The following is a 21,567-nucleotide window of genomic DNA, read 5'->3' as shown; positions in this document are numbered from 1 at the left end:
ATGCCAGCCAAATAGTAAAGTCATTTCAGAGGAGGAGCAAGTTATTACGTATTGCTGAAAGATTACGATGACAAACATTTTTTCTTTGGAATAACAATTTTGATTCCATGTTAAGTTTAAGGAGACTGCGTTATTAAGCATTAATTATGCATTATACAAATGTGTGCACTGGTCATGAAATAAAAATAATACAAAGCAGCATAAAAATATATTTAATGTTTGTATTTTGTACTTTCATTCCCAGCCATGTTTCCTATAGGCCCTGTAAATGGCAGCAATATGTTATGTATTCATGAGTACAGATAATAGTCATATACAGTATAAGTATATGCAAAGCAACCTGACAGTAGATTTGTTAACATGACAGTTCAGCTGTACACAAAGGTTCATGCATATTACAATGAGTGAAAATAAACCAACAGAACAAAGTAATTAGGTTTTTCTGTCTGTTGAAAACTAATATATGCTAATTCAGAAAAACCTGTAGCCCATTTAAAAGCTAAACACAAAACCTTATTAACACTGACATTTTCCCCTGCACAATTTACCAGACAAACGGGCTTCCATTTGCTTGTTTTAAGTGCAAAACATGTGTAGCACTACGAAGAATAAGGCCTCAAAGAGAATTGAAATGCTACACCACGGCTGTTCACCTACCAAACAAATAAAACCTTTCAATTGTTTGCTATCTTAGACCACTACAACAGTCTGAATTTCCACTTCATCGGGTGAAGCAATGACGTATTGCTCCTCCTGTTCGATTGTCTCAATGTTCTCGGCCTCTACCATGGTAACTGTGGTCTGGGGCGTCTCATCGGTGCCCTCTGTAGTGGTGGTAAGTATGGTGCCATCACTAATGGCATTAGCCAGAGTCATGGCAACCTGTTCAGTCAAACTTTCCGGTGTGGCGATGGTGATGGTGTCTCCGCAGTCGGAGATGCCGGGGGTTTCGTCGGCAGACACATTACGCACAATGATTTGGTGGCCTCCGTGTGATTGGCTCACGATCTGTTGCACCACCTTCATGATGTTGCTGTCCAACTGAGTTCAAACACATCAACCAGTCAGATTACACTAATGCAGTCACTTAATCTAGGTAGTATTTTACTAGGTTTGATACTGACAAATCTGGATAAAGAAAAATTACCGGCTGTTGATTGTCTTGAATTATTTCTACGCCCTCCTCATGAGTCGCTTCCTCAGATGGAGCCTACAAAGAATGGACCAAACATTCATTTTTTTTAATAAGAAGTGAAACCATTTTAAAATATGATTAATAATTGAAAAACTCCACCAAAATCAAAGTCATGTGTTGTAACCAACATATAAGTAGCTATTTTGTTGTCATGTGGCAAATGATTGTTATTGTTATTACTATAGTAATTATGTCATGTGGTGTAACCATCTGGAGACAGTAAAAAATAGTTTGTGGAGCTGCTTGTACTTACATGATTGTTATTGTTATTACTATAGTAATCATTAATAGTAACATGTAATGTGTAATAGACACTGTAAAATAAAGTGTTACCGATATTTTTTCTATTTAAAGTCAAACATTTTATGTGGTGTAACCATCTGGAGACAGTAAAAAAATAGTTTGTGGTGCTGCTTGTACTTCCATGATTGTTATTGTTATTACTATAGTAATTACTAATAGTAACATGTGTAATAGACACTGTAAAATAAAGACTACTGATATTTTTTTCTGTTTAAAGTAAAAAAAAAAAAGTCATGTGGTGTAACCGTCTAGAGACAGTAAATAAATAGTTTGTGGAGCTGCTTGCACTTACATGATTGTTATTGTTATTACTATTGTAATTATTAATAGTAATGTGTAATAGACACTGTAAAATAAAGTGTTACCGATATTTTTTCTATTTAAAGTCAAACAATTTATGTGGTGTAACCATCAGGAGACAGTAAAAAAATAGTTTGTGGAGCTGCTTGTACTTACATGATTGTTATTGTTATTACTATAGTAATCATTAATAGTAACATGTAATGTGTAATAGACACTGTAAAATAAAGTGTTACCGATATTTTTTCTATTTAAAGTCAAACATTTTATGTGGTGTAACCATCTGGAGACAGTAAAAAAATAGTTTGTGGTGCTGCTTGTACTTCCATGATTGTTATTGTTATTACTATAGTAATTACTAATAGTAACATGTGTAATAGACACTGTAAAATAAAGACTACTGATATTTTTTTCTGTTTAAAGTAAAAAAAAAAAGTCATGTGGTGTAACCGTCTAGAGACAGTAAATAAATAGTTTGTGGAGCTGCTTGCACTTACATGATTGTTATTGTTATTACTATTGTAATTATTAATAGTAATGTGTAATAGACACTGTAAAATAAAGTGTTACCGATATTTTTTCTATTTAAAGTCAAACAATTTATGTGGTGTAACCATCAGGAGACAGTAAAAAAATTGTTTGTGGAGCTGCTTGTACTTACATGATTGTTATTGTTATTACTATAGTAATTATTAATAGTAACATGTAACATGTATAATAAAGACTACTGATATTTTGTTCTGTTTAAAGTAAAAAATTTTCCATGTGGTGTAACTGTCTAGAGACAGTAAAAAAAAAAAATAGTTTGTGGAGCTGCTTGTACTTCCATGATTGTTATTGTTATTACTATAGTAATTACTAGTAGTAACATGTGTAATAGACACTGTAAAATAAAGACTACTGATTTTGTTCTGTTTAAAGTAAAAAAAGTCATGTGGTGTAACCATCTAGAGATAGTAAATAAATAGTTTGTGGAGCTGCTTGTACTTACATGATTGTTATTGTTATTACTATAGTAATTACTAATAGTAACGTGTAATAGACACTGTAAAATAAAGACTACTGATTTTGTTCTGTTTAAAGTAAAAAAATAAAAAAAAGTCATGTGGTGTAACCGTCTAGAGACAGTAAATAAATAGTTTGTGGAGCTGCTTGTACTTACATGATTGTTATTGTTATTACTATAGTAATGATTAATAGTAACATGTAATGTGTAATAGACACTATAAAATAAAGAGTTACTGATATTTTGTTCTGTTTAAAGTAATTAAAAAAAAAGTCATGTGGTGTAACCATCTGGAGACAGTAAAAAAATTGTTTGTGGAGCTGCTTGTACTTACATGATTGTTATTGTTATTATTATAGTAATTATTAATAGTAATATGTAACATGTAACAGACACTGTAAAATAAAGACTACTGATATTTTTTCTGTTTAAAGTAAAAAAAATGTCATGTGGTGTAATCGTCTAGAGACGGTAAAAAAATATTTTGTGGAGCTGTTGTACTTACATGATTGTTATGGTTATTACTATAGTAATTATTAATAGTAACATGTAATGTGTAATAGACACTGTAAAATAAAGTGTTACCAACATTTTTTCTGTTTAAAGTAAAAATGTCATGTAAATAAATATCTAATTAAAGTCTCATTAAAAGCTGAAATTCTTTAAAAAGAAATGTTAGCATAAGTAGTTTGGAATAATCATTTATTTATTTAAATAAGAAGTAAAAATTATATTTAAAAATATGATTAATAATTTAAAAACTCCACCAAATCAAAGTCATGTGATGTAACCAACATATAGGTAGCCCTTTTGTTGTCAAGTTACAAATAAAAACATAAGGGGCCTGGGTAGCTCAGTGGTAAAATACGCTGGCTACCACCCCTGGAGTTCGCTAGTTCGAATCCCAGGGCGTGCTGAGTGACTCCAGCCAGGTCTCCTAAGCAACCAAATTGGCCCGGTTGCTAGGGAGGGTAGAGTCACATGGGGTAGCGTCCTCGTGGTCGCTATAATGTGGTTTGTTCTCGGTGGGGCGCATGGTGAATTGAGCATGGTTGCCGTGGTGGATGGCGTGAAGCCTCCACATGCGCTATGTCTCCGTGGCAACACGCTCAACAAGCCATGTGATAAGATGCGCGGGTTGACTGTCTCAGACACGGAGGCAACTGGGATTCATCCTCCGCCACCCGGACTGAGGCAAATCACTACGCCACCACGAGGACTTAGAGCGCATTGGGAATTGGGCATTCCAAATTGGGAGAAAAAGGGGAAAAATCCCCCCCCCCCCTTTGTCATACTTTGTCATATCATTAAATAAATTCTCATTAAATATCAATATTCTGACATTTTTATAAAAAGGCACATTTTATTCAGGTCATTTGGTGCAAACCCAAGTAAACCTCTTAATATTCTTGACACAAAAATGTATGATATTTGTAAAAAACATTTTTCACCTGAAAAATATGTTTAAAATCTTTTTTTAAATTAATGATTAAGTTGTATACACTCATGTAAACAAGGTGCAAGAGAAGTATTTTAATACATTTGACATGATGGTTACACCACATGACATTTTTAGTCATTAAATAATTTGTTTGTAGAAAATACTATAAAGATTTCTAATTTTTATCACCTCGGACAACTTTATTTGTCAATGAAATAAATTAAATGTTGCCATATTGCCATTATATCAGCCAATGAAATACCCATATCGGTCAACAATTAGATCATGTCATTAAACCATGCCCACTTTACTAGCAAACAGTAACACTGTAAGAGTGACGGGACGTTTACCCCTATGATGTATTCCTGAGTGTCGGCCACTACTGAGGAGAACTCCACCAGGACAGCATGAGGATCATCTGATATGATGGTGGCGGAGACACTTTCTGTGGTCTCCTCCTGATTCTCAGAGCTCCCTGTGTGTTCAGAGTCCTTCTGCTGCACAGAAAAACAGCCTCCTGGCCACACACACACAAATATAGAATCATTATAAAACACACTTAAAAGACTTTGTTTTGATATGTCTATAAATAGCTTAAAAACTGCCTCTTTGTAGTCCTACTTTCTGGAGGACTTCTACCTTTTTTAAACATCAGCGCCCCTTCAAAAAAAGTCTTTCAATAAATACAAAAATGTGGTAAAGAAGGGTTCAAAGTCAATTGCTTTTTTTTCATATCAGACATGCTTCTTTCAAAAAGCAATGTTTAAAAGAAGTTAAATATATATGCATTTACATATATAATGCATCAAAAAACACTGTTGCATTTGACCCCAAGACATTTTTGTAGCTGACTCTGGTATTATTTCCAAATCTTATATTTAGGGCTTTTCAAATGACAGAAAAACGTGCTATTTTTATGTTGACCTTATATAGTAGCGGTTTTCAAACATTCACTTTAGTAGATAAGTTTATATAAATGCAATAGGATCAAAGTCATGTGGTATTTACAGTTGAAGTCAGAAATTTACATACACCTTAGCCAAATACATTTAAACTCAGTTTTTCACAGTTCCTGACATTTAATTTTAGAAAACATTCCCTGTCTCAGTTAGGATCACTGCTTTATTTTAAGAATGTGAAATGTCAGAATAATAGTAGAGAGAATGATTTATTTCAGCTTTTATTTCTTTCATCACATTCCCAGTGGGTCAGAAGTTTGCATACACTTTGTTAGTATTTGGTAGCATTGCCTTTAAATTGTTTAACTTGGGTCAAAAGTTTTGGGTAGCCTTCCACAAGCTTCTCACAATAAGTTGCTGGAAATTTGGCCCATTCCTCCAGACAGAACTGGTGTAACTGAGTCAGGTTTGTAGGCCTCCTTGCTCGCACACGCTTTTTCAGTTCTGCCCACAAATTTTCTATCGGATTGAGGTCAGGGCTTTGTGATGGCCACTCCAATACCTTGATTTTGCTGTCCTTAATGCATTTTGTCAGAACTTTGGAGGTATGCTTGGGGTTGTTGTCCATTTGGAAGACCCATTTGCGACCGAGCTTTAACTTCCTGGCTAATGTCTTGAGATGTTGCTTCAATATATCCACATAATTTTCCTTCCTCATGATGCCATCTATTTTGTGAAGTGCACCAGTCCCTCCTGCAGCAAAGCATCCCCACAACATGATGCTGCCACCCCCATGCTTCATGGTAGGGATGATGTTCTTCGGCTTGCAAGCTTCGCCCTTTTTCCTCCAAACATATTGATGGTCATTATGGCCAAGCAGTTCAATTTTTGTTTCATTAGACCAGAGGACATTTCTCAAAAAAGTACGATCTTTGTCCCCTTGTGCACTTGCAAACTATAGCCTGGCTTTTTTATGGCAGTTTTGGAGCAGTGGCTTCATCCTTGCTGAGCAGCCTTTCCGGTTATGTTGATATAGGACTTGTTTTACTGTGGATATAGATACTTGTCTACCTGTTTCCTCCAGCATCTTCACAAGGTCCTTTGCTGTTGTTCTGGGACTGATTTGCACTTTTTGCACCAAACTACGTTCATTTCTAGGAGACAGAATGCGTCTCCTTCCTGAGCGGTATAATGGCAACGTGGTCCCAAGGTGTTTATACTTGCATACTTTTGTTTGTACAGATGAACGTGCTACCTTCAGTCATTTGGAAATTGCTCCCAAGGATGAACCAGACTTGTGGAGGTCCACAATTTATTTTATGAGGTCTTGGCTGATTTTTTTTGGATTTTCCCATGATATCGATCAAAGAAGCACTGGTAGACCTTAAAATACATCCACAGGTACACCTCCAATTCAGTACACCTCCTATCAGAATCTAATTGGCTAATTGTCTAAAGGCTTGACATAATTTTCTGGAATTTTCCAAGCTGCTTAAAGGCACAGTTAACTTAGTGTATGTAAACTTCTGACCCACTGGAATTGTGATATAGTCAATTAAAAATGAAACAATCTGTCTGTAAACAATTGTTGGAAAAATTACTTGTCATGCACAAAGCAGATGTGCAAAATGACTTGCCAAAACTATAGTTATCTAATATTAACTCTGCGGAGTGGTTAAAAAATGAGTTTTAATGACTTCAACCTAAGTTTATGTAAACTTCTGACTTCAACTGTATTCATTATACGAATTATTTATTAATTCTACAGATACATATTTACAAACCTTTAGCTCTCATGTGACGATTAAGCGTTCCATGCTCAGCAAAACCCCGCCCACAGTTCGAGCACTTGAAGGGTTTTTCTCCTGTATGATGTCGGATATGGCGCACTAAAGCGCTCTTTTCCCGGAACCCACTGGAGCAGTGCGGGCACGAGTATGGCTTTTCAGCCGCATGTGTACGATGGTGCACCTGCAGAGCATTCTGGTGCACAACAGATAAGATTTAAATATGACAATGTAGGATTATCTTTGCAGCTTCAGTCTTAGATTTAGTCTCACCTTGGTCTTGTAGCTCTTGTCACAGAAGTTGCAGTGGTATGGCCGTTCATCTGAATGCGCCCTCATGTGTTCCCGCACGTGTCCCATGGCTTTAAACAGTTTGCCACATTCTCCACATTTGTACCGCCGCTGACTGACGTGCGTTTCCATGTGTTTCTTCAGCACGTAGCCTGTCAGGAAATCCTTCTGACATATTATGCATTTGAACGGCTTGTAACCTGTGAAAAAAATAAAAATAAATAAAATATAAAATGCTTTTATAAAAACAAACTCTACGCCAGTCAAAACAAAAACAAAACACAAAAATGTTTTTATATCACGGTAAAACAAACAAAACAAATATATATATATATATATATATATATATATATATATATATATATATATATATATATATATATATATATATATATTTATTTATTTTATTAAATTAGCACTCTGTGTGAAGGCCATCTTAGGTATGCAATGTTTCACGTTTCTTTAAAGAAATAGCTTTAAGCAGTTTGAAACCTACCAACATGCCCTTTCACATGAACCCGTAGGTATGCCAATGTCTTGAACATTCGCTCACAGTGCGGACATTTGTATAACTTCGATTCAGAGGGTTTTCCTTCCTTCATGGAGGAATCCTACGGTGAATAAAAACACTTAATTGAAATGAAAAATGCTTGACTGCAGAATTAACCAACCTTATTTCAAAAATAAAACAAAACCAAATGAAATGAAATAGTCCTATCTGTGTTGTCCTGCAATTCTGGTGAACTCACCAGTGTCTCCTCGGCCACTGACTCCACACACTCTTCTGTCACCTGGATCTCAGTGAGTCTGGCCGCAGCCTCAGGAGCCTGCTGGATTGCTTTAGGTGACTGAGCCTCTGCCTGCTCGGCCGCCTCTGAGGCTTCTGTTTCCAGAGCAATGCCAGAGTTTATGATGGCCTGGCAGATTAGATTGTCAGCTTCAACCACAGTTGCAGTCTGAGGCTGGGACACAACCTGTGGAAGGATAGAGTAACTACAATAAACTAAACCCAAAAATTATGTGAACAGGTTACAAAATATTTAAACAAATATCCTTGTGAATTTACATACACATATTTTCTTGATATTTCCTTATCTTGAATTGACCTCACCAATATCAATATCTCTATGTAAAAATATTGCTTATGAGTCTATGATCGCTTTTACATCTCCAGATGGTCTAGGAGAATCATAGGTGTAATAATAGTTGGGTTATAACATTGATGGGGGCACATCCGGGATATAAACCTGCATATACTGGGAGTTCCTGGTATATGCAGGTTCATATCATGGACAATACCCCAAAAATGTTATAACCCCACTAATGTTACACCCCTAATTTTATACTTGAAGAAATCACCCCAAAAGTTCTCACAACTTACACCAGTGTTTCCCAGTCCTGGTCATGGTGTACCCCTTACACTAAATAATTTGGATTTGACACACCAAATTCAGATCATGGAGACATCAAGAATCCAGCAGCCATATCACCCTGTAGCTCAAGACCGGTTGCCCACTAAAGCTAAGCAGGACTGAGCCTGGTCAGTACCTGCATGAGAGACCTCCTGAGGAAAATGAAGGTTGATGCTGGAAGAGGTATTAGGGAGGTCAGCAGGGGGTGCTCACCCTGCGGTCTTTGTGGGTCCTAATGCCCAAGTATAGTGATGGGGACACTATACTGTAAAAAAGGCACCCTCCTTTGAAAGAGACGTTAAAGCGAGGTCCTGACTCTCTGCAGTGGTTAAAAATCCCAGTACACTTCTCAAAAAGAGTAGGTGTGTAACCCCGGTGTTCTGGCCAAATTCCCCCCATTGGCCCTTATCAATCATGGCCTCCTAATAATCCCCTTTCATGAAGTGGCTCTATCACTCCACACTCTGCTCTCCACCAATAGCTGGTGTATGGTGAGCATACTGGCGCACTATGGCTGCTGTCGTATCATCCAGGTGGATGCTGTACACTGGTGGTGGTTGAGGAGAGTCCCCTGTTCACTGTGTAAAGTGCTTTAAGTGTAGTGTCAAAAAAGTGCCATATAAATGTAACATTTACATTCATCAAAAATTTGTGGTGTTGAGGGTACTCCAAGACCAGTACGGGGGAAAAAAGACTTAAAAAGTGACATAAATGAGCCTTTTGTGATGATTTTAAGTAAAATGTGTAACATTAGTTGGGTTATAACATTTATGGGGGCTCGTCCGAGATATGAACCTGCATTTATTGGGAGGTCCTTGTGTACACAGGTTAATATCCCGGACGAGCCCCCATAAATGTTATAACCACACTAATGTCATGCCCCTAACTTTATATTTGAAGAAATCCCCACAAAATTTTTCATCACTTCACAGCCAGTGTCTTCCAATTCTGGTACCTCCAACACTGCCCATTTTGTATATCTACCTTATTTGAAAAACACAATTCACAATTCATGGAGATGTGTGGTGTTGGGGGAGGAACTCAAAGAACAGGATTGGGAAACACATTTAAACAATGGCACAAAAGTTGGGTTGCATTATAATGTTTCATATCATGTCTGTGATATGAACCTGCATATACAAAGACCTCTCAGTATATACAGGTTCATATCCCGGACAAGCCCCCATCTGGGGACGTTAAAGCGACCAAAAATACTCAAGCACTCTGGCTCTTTTTAAAATGTCACTGTTTAAGTGACTAGAGATATAGAAAGTATAAAGTTTAATTTTGTAAGTATCAGACCTGTTGTATTTGTCCGTTCTCATCTACCACCTGGATCTGGATGATCTCCTGGTAAGCTTCCACCACACTCACTACAGGAAGCTGCTCCTTCTCAGGGTCAGGAGGCACCTGTTGAACTTTTAGAGCAATACCCAATGGCAAGAAAATCAGAAAACCACACACTTCCAAATGTTTTTTCAGATTAAAAGCAAAACACTATCATCACATGAATGAGACTGCTTAAAATAATGGATCATGCAAACAATAGTTAAAGGAATAGTTCACCCAATAATGACAATTCTCTCATCATATACTCACCCTTATGCCATCCCGTATGTGTATGACTTACTTTCCTCAGCAGAACACAAATAAAGATTTTTAGAAGAATTTATTTTGGTCCATACAATAAGGGTGAATGAGTGCCAACATTTTAATGCTAAAAAAAAAAAAAATCACATAAGTCAGCATAAAAGTAATCCATAAGACTCCAGTGGTTAAATCCATATCTTCAGAATCTATATGATGGTGTGGGTAAGAAACAGATCAATATTTTAGTAAATTTTTACTAAAAATTTTCCTCCCTGCTCAGTCAACCACCACTTTAACTTTCTTCGTCTTGTGTTTTTGGTGATTCACATTCTTCATGCATATGCCCCCTACTGGGCAGGGAGAAGAATTTCTAGCAAAAATGGATTTAAATATTGATCTGTTTCTCACCCACACTTATCATATCACTTCTGAAGATATAGATTTAACCACTGGTGTCTTATGAATTACTTTTATGCTGCCTTTATTTTCTTTTTGGAGTGTCAAAGTTTTTGGCACTCATTCACTTGCATTGTATGGACCTACAGAGCTGAGATATTATCTCTAAATTTGTGTTCTGCAGAAGAAAGTCATAAACATCTGGGATGGCATGAGGGTGAGTAAATGAGGAAAGAATATTCATTTATGGGTGAACTATTCCTTTAAGCTAATATTTTGATGTTTTTTCACTAAGGACACACTTGTTTAATTTTGACCTCACTTACAGGTAGCTAATGTGTGTGCTTGCTTTATGTGCACTGATATGACCCCCTGTGCTACAGGCCGGTAATGGCAGTACCGGTGCTGTTGGGAATGATAGGAGGGGTATAGAATTGCCTCAAATATACTTAACAATTCCATCAAAATGTCCTGTCTTTTAAAACAGTTATGTCTAAATTAAATGTAAATAGTGGGACAAAAAAACGGATTTGTATCAAAATATCAGACTTTTGTAATATAGCCTATATCTGCCACTGTCTAGTATGTCATTAATATTAATCAAACAATTACAAAAAAACAAAAAACAAAAAAAAAAACACTGCTCTTGGCTGGATTATTTTAGTGGCTTTAAAAAGTGTATATATTATCATACAGACCAGTAATATACGGAGTTCATTGTCACATTTCACAACAATTCATTCTGAATTTATTTGATACTGCTATACTTTACTTGAATTTACTTGAACTTAAAGCACTGTTTTCTGAATATGTATTTCTTTGATATTTTGTTATTTATTTTATTTCTATTGCTTGTAATTTGTTTCTTTGTTTTTATTTTTATACTAACTGTTTGCTTGTCTTTAATAATTACTTGAATTTGAAACAATGTTTACTTAACCAATTAATATTTGTTTTTGTTGTGGTTTCGAAATTGGTATCGAGAATCATCAAATTTCACTGGTATTAGTACCGACTGCTGAAATTTTAGTATCGTGATGACACTGCTTACAATGTAGCCTGTATTTAAATTTTTCATGGTAGATCTTACTATAATAACATTATGAAAAAGTAGATCTCATTCCATAGAAGTGTGAGCACCCCTGCTCTGGTCTCTGCAAGATCTGAATTACCTTTCCGAGCTCCATCCTTGCTGACAAGTATCTCTTTACACTGATTGAAACGAATCTTCTCGGTACAAGGTGTGAGAGACTTCAGATGTCTCGTTAAAGCTCCGGACTCTCTGAACGCCAACCCACACTGATTGCAGCGGTATGGACGCTCATCTGCCAAAGGGAGTGACATCATGATTCCCCAAAAGACAGACATAGAAACTCAAACAGACACTAAATTAGAAAAAAGAGAGTCAAATTTAAGAACACCTCCTCGCAAATCCGAGTTTTACCTGTGTGTCGACGTTTGTGACGGATCAATGAGCCCTTGGTCCTGAACGCAGTCTCACATATTTCACACTTAAAGTCCTTCTCTTCATTGTGCGTAAACATGTGCGTTCTCAGAATATTTGTCTGAAGGACATATAAATTAAGAACATGTCTTTTAGAGAGTTGCAAATGCATACTTCCAAATAAGACAAACAGTGCTGATTAAGCTATATTATCTTTAAAGTCAATATGAAAAGATGATTGCAACCCATCTCCATAACGAGAAGTATTTCCAATTGATTGGATTGTAAAAAAAAGCGGTCTCTATGTGACAGATTGGAGAAAAAATGTAAAAAAGTAAAATAAAAAACAGTGCTTGGTGCATTTCAAAAACAAGTTATTACATTTTGATGAATGATTACAAACACTTTTCTTTAGAATAACATGCAATGATGAATCATTCACAATAAGACCAGGTACATGAATTAAATATGGTCAATTTTGATTTCAAGTTGACTTCAAGAGTTGTTTTACTACACTTTAAAGTATGTCTATAATATATCCATATTCACATCACACATCAAAAATATCCAATACTGTACCGTTTTAAAAGTCTTTTCACATATCTCACAGATGTATCGTCCCTCTTCATTTAACTTTAAAGCCAGTTTAGCAGGACTAGAGCTCTCATCCTCTCCTGACGAATGGTCTCTCTTTTTTCCTTTAGCAGACCTACTTTTATCTCCATTGACCAAAAACAAAGAGATTTCAATTAGTACTCAGCAAAGACAGCTGGCTTGTTTAATTATTCTAAATTCAGAGTCAACTGATCCCCTTTGTGTAGTTCATATATCATTCTGAATAAAGTTTATGATGCTCATTCCAAAATTACAAAAGCATACAGTGACCAAAACAGACACAAAAAAAAGCACCATAAAAGTGGCAAATAGGACTCATACGTAGCATGTTCCAAGTCTCCTGAAGCCATATGATAACTTCAGATGAAATAAGAGTCATTATTCACTTAACCCTATAATGCTGTGTGTATCAAATTTGAGACACAATATTTGACGGCTTCTGTTTCACTCTCTGTTTAAGCTGATGAGACAAACAACTTATTGTATGTAAGTTTCACATGTTTATGGCACCATCTAGTGGTTATTTGTGAAAAAGTGGTTTCAGTGTTTATTTAAATATTTAAAATGGCGGCTGACTTGCGTGAAAAGTGACTCTTATGTTGGGATAAATGACAGCTTATTTTAATAAAGTAAAAGTGACAGTAATGATTACATTATTACTGATATTTTCTAGTATTTGCTGAATATAAGCAACTTGTGCTTGGTTAAAATTTTGAATATTATTTTATTGAAAACCTCCCTTTGAATTCCATGTATCAAATATGATACAACAGGCTTTTGAGGTATATGTCTCAATCACCATTACATTCCATTCATGCCTACCACAAAAAAAAAATACCAAAGCTTTGAAAATTCTGACATATACATTCTATAAGATACATTTAAAGTGTTAACTAATATTTATGTGTATTTTCATATATATAGCCTGCTCTGTCATTATAAAGATCTCATTATTTTACATTACAAAGCTGTTATGATGTCATCTTACCATAAGTTCCTGAGACCAAGTGAAAAAGGTTTTACATTTTTCCTTTTTTAAATGTTAATATAGTGTTTGGTGTATAAAATACAATTGTTTATTGAAAAAAGAATATTTTATTCATATTGTATTTGATGTGCTGAATTGAACTGTAATACATTTCAATCCATATTTATAGACCAAGGAGGGGAAGTTGTTAAGCCCAAACTCTCAAACATTTGGTATCTCTGTAAAGCTCAGGGGGTCCTCTGATAATACCTCAAGATTTACCATTGTAGCATGTATGGGCTAAGAAAAACTTAAATAACAATTGTCCTAGACAAAAATGAATTGCTGGGCACAGGAGGATAATGACTTTAAAGCATTTTTATGTATCAAATATGATACATAAAAAAACTTACATATCTTTTTTACGATTGCTTTTTATAGTTTGCCTAATGGTACTAAAAACAATTTAATGTAAAAAAAAAAATGGCATTTTCTGACAATTCTTTCATATGCTTTACAGGGTTAAAATATTGCCCTTAACTATAGATTTTAAATCTCTTTCACGTCTTTGCCTATTTAAACTTCGTCAAAAGCATTATGGACAAACTTTATGGTGCTTTTTTTGTGTTTTTTGTTTTTTTAGCTTGACAGTCCCTGGTCACTATCTGATTTCATCAAAGAGCAGTGTAAACACATCAAAAGTTCTGCTTTTGTCTTCCACTTAAGGAAGTAATGGGTTTGGAATGACATATGGGTGAGTAAAGGATAACAGAATTTACATTTTTGGGTAAACTATCCCTTTAAGACTCCTCTTTACACATGACATCTTATTTGAAATTTGTCCCATATTTTAGAATGTAATACATGACAAATTTCAATAAATCACATGAAAAGGTTCTCAAATACGGGCCCACAAAAAATGCCACTTCTGGTCAACCAATGTAAATAAAAAACGCACCTGTGTTGGACACCCCAGTCTCGTCAGATGAGCACCCATTTTCGCCTAGTGTCACCTCAGTGGAAGCACATACTTCAGACTCAATAGTGGTCTGAGACAGGAGAAAGACAGATGAGCACTGATGTACCAATGCTTAATAAAACATTTACTTATGGTTAAAATTAGCTTTTTAGTGTGGGGTGGTGTGGCTAAGTGGTTAATCTAGTATCACAAAGGTAGTAGGTTTAAATCCCAGATTGCACACATATCTTTATGTAAATACTAGTGCCCGACCGATTTATCGGTTGGCCGATATTAGCCTTTCACAGATTTATCGGTATCGGCGTATATGTTTTCCGATATGCGCAGATATGAAAACTTTTTTTTCAGAACACATAATGCAGGTAACAATGCTTGGGGTGATTTAGAGTTGGTGTCATAACGTAATTTGTCCAGCAGAGCGCGCTCCGACTCCATTGTTTAGAGCTGAGCTGATAGTGGTTCTGCAGACAGTTGCGGAGTTAAGCGGTGTCTTCACAGTAAGTTGCTAACTAGTTTGTGAAATACATACTGGAATGTTAATAAACAATGACCCCATCATTTTCCCTTTTCAATATAACGAATATAACATTAACCCTGTCCCTGACAACCATGTCACTCATGTTTATCACATATGTTAGCCAGCTATAGTTTCTCAGTGCAGTCAGTAATGTAGCAGATTGAAAGGTAAACATCAGAGCATCTTTTTGCAGCTCAGCAGACAACGGTGCGGTGGTGGATTGTGTCTGCTGAATGTTGATTTCATGCTACGTTGTTACCTAGTTGGTGAGATGCAATGCTGAAAAGTAAATAAACAACGTCCATCTGTTACTCTCCGTGACAACAAGCTTATAGCTAACTAGCTAACCATGTAGCTACTTTCATAGCTTGTCAGCTGAGTGGAAGCTAATGTGTAAACGTATTCACCAAACTGTTTTGTTCAGGATTCACCATTTGGTACCCCCTTCAACCGAACAACTCCAGTCGTTACATTTACAAAATGTAATATTTAAAAGTTTAAAAGGTTTTCCACTGTTGAAAGTTTCCCCTGAACTTGTATAGCAGAATACAGTATAACACCGCTGCCGCTGTGTTTCTCTTGACTCGGCAGGTGTAAATGCTTCTTGTTTTACAACCTGCCTCTAACTGAATGGCTGTATTTAAATGGTCAGCAACTGACTGATACTAAACAGTACTACTGATGTTTATTTATCTATTTATTTTATTTTCATTTATTCTTTATTTAAATGGTCAGCAATTGACTGATACTAAACATACAGTACTGATGTTTATTTAGCTATTTTTGTATTTTTATTTATTCTTTATTTTCTCAGTGTTCATTTCTATAATTTGTTGACAATGTATAATAATAAATGTCAAATATTCTTTGATAAAAATATTTGTTTAAGAAAGCAGCCTTCCGAGTACGTTTGCATAGTCATATTGGTGCAAAATCGGTGCACAATCCACATAGAAAATATCTGTTTTCATTCCAGCTCAAAAATTAACTATATCGGCCACCATATCGGTAAACGGTGAATTTTCCCCCTCTAAAATCCGTATCGGTCTCAAAACTCCCATATCGGTCAGGCTCTAGTAAATACCTCTAAACATATTGGACAAATTAATACAAAATTATTCCTTTTAATTTTTCACTTCTACAACCTGTTTTGTCCCAGACAATTGACAAACCTGATGGTCTTGCAGAAGACGCTTGCAGCTCCTTTTGAGTTTATGTTGGATGAAAGCATCCAGAGCAGAAAACTCCTCCAGACATCTGCCACATTTATGAATATCCTCATCTGAGAAGAAGACCTTACCATTAACATAAAAAATTGGCCTTATATGCCACAAAAAAATAAAAATAAATAAATCACATCAATTGGCAAATACTGGATGATCAAACTTTACTTGTACTGATACTACAACACAAAGAACGACAAATGGATGATTCTCACATAACCTGTCAAGAGCACGTCTAGTACATATTTCACCCCAAAATAAAAAAGAACCTTATTTGTATTAAAAAAAAATTATTTTTTATTTATTTATTTTTTTTGCATTGTGACATTATTTTCATGACAAATAAGCACATTTTCACCTGAATTTTCATTACCAAAAAAAAACAAAAAAAAAACCCATTCTTTTTATTGTAAAGAATTTTCAGTTGAAGTCAGAAGTTTACATACACTTAGGTTGAAGTCATTAAAACTAATTTTTTAACCACTCCACAGATTTAATATTAGCAAACTATAGTTTTGGCAAGTCATTTAGCACACCTACTTTGTGCATGACACGAGTAATTTTTCCAATAATTATTTACAAACAGACCGTTTGATAGGAGGTGTACTGAATTGGAGGTGTACCTGTGGATGTATTTTAAGGCCTACATTCAAACTCAGTGCCTCTTTGCTTGACATCATGGGAAAATCAAAAGAAATCAGTCAAGACCTCAGAAAAAAAAAATTGTGGACTTCCACAAGTCTGGTCCATCCTTGGGAGCAATTTCCAAACACCTGAAGGTACCACGTTCATCTGTACAAACATTAGTACGCAGGTATAAACACCATGGGACCATGCAGCCATCAGAAGGAGACGCATTCTGTCTCCTAGAGATGAACATAGTTTGTGCGAAAAGTGCAAATCAATCCCAGAACAACAGCAAAGAACACTTGTGAAGATGCTGGAGGAAACAGGTAGACAAGTATCTATATCCACAGTAAAACGAGTCCTATATCGACATAACCTGAAAGGCTGCTTAGCAAGGAAGAAGCCACTGTTCCAAAACCACCATAAAAAAGCCAGACTACAGTTTGCAATTGCACATGGGGACAAAGATCTTACTTTTTGGAGAAATGTCCTCTGGTCTAATTAAACAAAAATGTAGCTGTCTGGCCATAATGATCTTCGTTATGTTTGGAGGAAAAAGGGTGAGGCTTGCAAGCCGAAGAACACCATCCCAACCGTGAAGCATGTGGGTGGCAGCATCATGTTGTGGGGGTGTTTGCTGCAGGAGGGACTGGTGCACTTCACAAAATAGATGGCATCATGAGGAAAGAAAATTATGTGGATATATTGAAGCAACATCTCAAGACATCAGCCAGGAAGTTAAAGCTCGGTCGCAAATGGGTCTCCCAAATGGACAATGACCCCAAGCATTCCTCCAAAGTTGTGGCAAAATGGCTTAAGGACAACAAAGTCAAGGTATTGGAGTGGCCAACACAAAGCCCTGATCTCAATCCAATAGAAAATTTGTGGGCAGAACTGAAAAAGCATGTGCGAGCAAGGAGGCAGACAAACCTGACTCAGTTAAACCAGCTCTGTCTGGAGGAATGGGCCAAAATTCCAGCAACTTATTGTGAGAAGCTTGTGGAAGGCTACCCAAAATGTTTGACCCAAGTTAAACAATTTAAAGGCAATGCTACCAAATACTAACAAAGTGAATGTAAACTTCTGACCCATTGGGAATGTGATGAAAGAAATAAAAGCTGAAATAAATCATTCTCTACTATTACTCTAACATTTCACTTTCTTAAAATAAAGTAGTGATCCTAACTGACCTAAAACAGGGAATGTTTTCTACGATTAAACATCAGGAATTGTGAAAAACTGAGTTTAAATGTATTTGGCTATGGTGTATGTAAACTTCTGACTTCAACTATATATATAATGGTAGTATTTTTGTTTCTTTCTTTAATTTATGCTGAAATAAAAACATCATTGTATTACCGTTTTTTTTAATTAACAGAGTTAAAATACTGTATAACAGAAAGAATAATATTTTGAGATTCACAAGTGAGCATAATGGAAATTATTAAATGAAGACTTCACCCAAAAATGAAACTTCTCTCATCATTCACTAACCCTACCCTATTGTCATCCCAGATGTGTATGACTTTCTTCTGCTGAACACAAACAAAGAATATCTCAGCTATTTAGGTCCTTTCAATGGAAGTGAATGATGACCAAAGCAACCTTCTATGTTATAATTATAACCCTTATAATTTTACAAATTATATATTTTATCATTACTTCTTCATCAAACTGGTTACATTTTAGCTTTTGAAAATTTTTCAAATTCAGTCTATTCCATTAATTAACACTGAAATTACACATATTATGCTGCATATATACGTTTATTTATGTTACATTTCTATTGTTTACTTGAATAATTTGTACTATTTACAAGTATTTACACTATGTAGAACACATGCTTATGCAGTACTGTCTCTTTAAGACTAGCGGTATCAGCCAGTAAGCGCATTTAACGAGAGAAGAAATGCATGGTTTCTTTAGCACATCCATGTGTGATTAGAATTAAATGTAGAAAAAGAGCAACTTCTGCATCCATCTTCAAGACATTTACCTCTCGGAGGTCTCTCCACCACTGAAAAGCCTTGCCGATGTTTACGCGGCTCCTAGCCCTCGACTTATCATAATCATTCTTTATTTGTTTGTCCTTTTTCTCTTGGTCTGTTTCTCAGCCATTTATCCTCCTTGGAGTTTAGAAAGTTTGCATCAGCCAGATTTGCCGTCACTCTTCTCCTCTCGCTCTGCCCCCACCTCCCATCCTGTGCACGTGCAAGAACCACCCCCTGTTGCTGATTGGCTGGAGTAGTGTTGTGTGGACCGGTCCGATCCACTTTGTTTTTGTCCCATTTACAGAGCCAGGGCTGTGTACAAATACTAGATTTTTTTTCAGCTCACCCACAGAACGGACAGCTAGCAGACTGTGAGGAGATATTTGCAGAATTTGACAAAAAGTGTATTGGATTAGAATTACTGAGTGCACCTTTAAACCAAACTTTTACTCTCAACACGCAGTGAAAGGACCTCTGTGCTAATAACTTCTTCTCCACTATACTACTCAGTCACTGGTGAAATATGAACATATACTAGCCATTGGCTAATTATAAATATTGTTAGTCACATAGTATGAGATTTGGTTGCACATGCGAGTGATTTACATGCATTATAGAGGGTTGCCACATAAAGTGAAAGATCAATCTTGGGATTTAAGAATCAATATGGAGATCATTCAAAGATCGCGATGCATCGGAAAATCAATATTTTTACCCAGCCTTAATTTTGGCCTGTTCTCAACCAAAACTGACTAGATAGCTTTAGAAGACATGGATTGAACAACTGAAGTCGTGTGGATTAATTTCATGCTGCCTTTATGTGCTTTTTGGACCTTTAAAGTTCTGGCCACCATTCACTTTCATTATATGGACCTACAGAGCTGAAACATTCTTCTAAATATCTTCGTTTGTGTTCAGCAGAAGAAACAAAGTCATACACATCTGGGATGACACGAGGCTGACTAAATGATGAGAATTTTCATTTTTTGGGAAACTATTCCTTTAAAAAACTAATTTGGGGAGAAAATTCGAAAAAAATAAAATAAATAATAATACACTTATTTTCTTTAAATTGATCTAAAATGAGACCAGGACATGTTTTGGGGAGATTCACCCACGTACACAGAAAAATCATCTGGCATTTAAAGAATGAATCGTCAAATCTAAAGCCAATACAGATCTATGCTAGGCAGCATTAGCAGCATAAAAGCCTCCTCTAAAATAACATTACAGATAATGGAGACTCTGCTAGCGTGACTGAAGCAGACAGAGTCAGGCCCACACATTTAATCGCGTTTATACTTAGTGATCGTGTCACATCAAACTGTTTGTACCTTCGTCTCCAAGTGTGGCTTGGATGGTGATGATGTTGCTATGCTCCGTTTGGTCGGTAACTGTTGCTGCCGTATTATTATTTTCTTCAGTCATGTCGTTCTAGACCTCCGTCTCTGTCGCAACGATTCGAAAGGGAAAACATGGCGGATTTACGACCTTGTAGTCATAACAACAAAAGAGCGAGGAGAGGAGGGGGCGCGAGAGAACGATCACGTCATGGATTCAAAATAAAGGCGCGCTCATTTGCCTATATCGAAATAGTTTAGAGGGCAGTTTTCGAGAACTATAACTGAAAAATACTCTAGTAAAGTTTCTTAAAATTATTAATGATAGTCTACTTAATCTGTTATGATCACACCGCAGGGTCATGTCAAAGTCATTTTAGCAAGTCAGTCCACTCGGCGGCCATCTTTGGAACGCTCTCGGGCAGCTATTTTGTTGTGTAAAGAAGCTGCATACAAGTGCAGCTCCTATCTACTTGAATGGGGAAAGACCGAAAACTCAAAAACAGTTGGTCAAAATTAGGATCAAAGAACATATTTCAAATCAGCAGTAATATCTGACAACGTTTGTATAATAAACTGTGCTTCTTTATCTCAGAGTACGATAAAAAAAAAAAAAAAAAAAAAAAAACGTAATTGCCGTCTTGTACAGCTGCGCATGCGCTTTCTCGAGCTCTTTTTGGCTCTTTTACGTGTAAGGCGGGACTTCCTTTCTACATCCGTTGACCGTTCCAATTTCTCCCATTAATTTTAATAGAAGTGGCCCTTCTCTGCTAAATAATCTCTAACCTGCAACCATGTGGCAATAAAAGATTCTGTTCTATTCTCCAGGGGGTCCTACTACAAATACGAAACTATATTTTTTAATAGGTAACGGGCCAAGAGCAATACATAGTCAGGGGGCCCAGAATTCCTTGCTACGGCCCTGCATATACACTAGCCTATTGCACTTTCATTCACCAGTTTCAGATTGTTTCAGCACAGTGATATTGAGGTAAAGTAATTGAAAATATAAAATGTGGTCAGTATATTTGTGTTTAAACATGGTCACACATGCTATGTTTACAGAGTCATGACAACAAAAAAAAGTGGAACAAAAACATTTCTCATAATTCAGGATTGCCAACTTTGGATACCAGGCTGGAGTGAGATTTTGATGCCATGGCCAGGTCCGCATTAATGAACAGGCAAATCGTCATTCAAGCCCAGGGGACCCCGTGCCCGTGGCACCTTGATGTGTCCCTGGA

At 36.2% G+C, this 21,567-nt stretch overlaps 1 protein-coding gene across 1 annotated transcript; it reads right to left on the bottom strand.

Annotated features, from left to right (window-relative positions):
- Positions 1 to 196: 196 nt before the first annotated feature.
- Positions 197 to 20,482, bottom strand: LOC127451865 (transcription factor E4F1-like). Its single transcript, XM_051716870.1, has 14 exons — positions 20,318 to 20,482; positions 16,315 to 16,424; positions 14,605 to 14,695; positions 12,644 to 12,783; positions 12,065 to 12,185; positions 11,793 to 11,945; positions 9,937 to 10,052; positions 7,972 to 8,196; positions 7,719 to 7,833; positions 7,205 to 7,422; positions 6,929 to 7,127; positions 4,596 to 4,762; positions 1,148 to 1,210; positions 197 to 1,041 (listed from the first exon to the last, which is right to left on the bottom strand). The coding sequence occupies exons 1-14, from the start codon at positions 20,409 to 20,411 to the stop codon at positions 691 to 693; spliced, it is 2,163 nt and encodes a 720-aa protein (XP_051572830.1). The 5' UTR covers positions 20,412 to 20,482; the 3' UTR covers positions 197 to 690.
- Between the last annotated feature and the right edge of the window lie 1,085 nt (positions 20,483 to 21,567).

The sequence above is a fragment of the Myxocyprinus asiaticus genome, chromosome 14, assembly GCF_019703515.2.
Source record: "Myxocyprinus asiaticus isolate MX2 ecotype Aquarium Trade chromosome 14, UBuf_Myxa_2, whole genome shotgun sequence".
Taxonomy (NCBI): domain Eukaryota; kingdom Metazoa; phylum Chordata; class Actinopteri; order Cypriniformes; family Catostomidae; genus Myxocyprinus; species Myxocyprinus asiaticus.
This window is presented reverse-complemented; position numbering and strand designations above follow the sequence as displayed.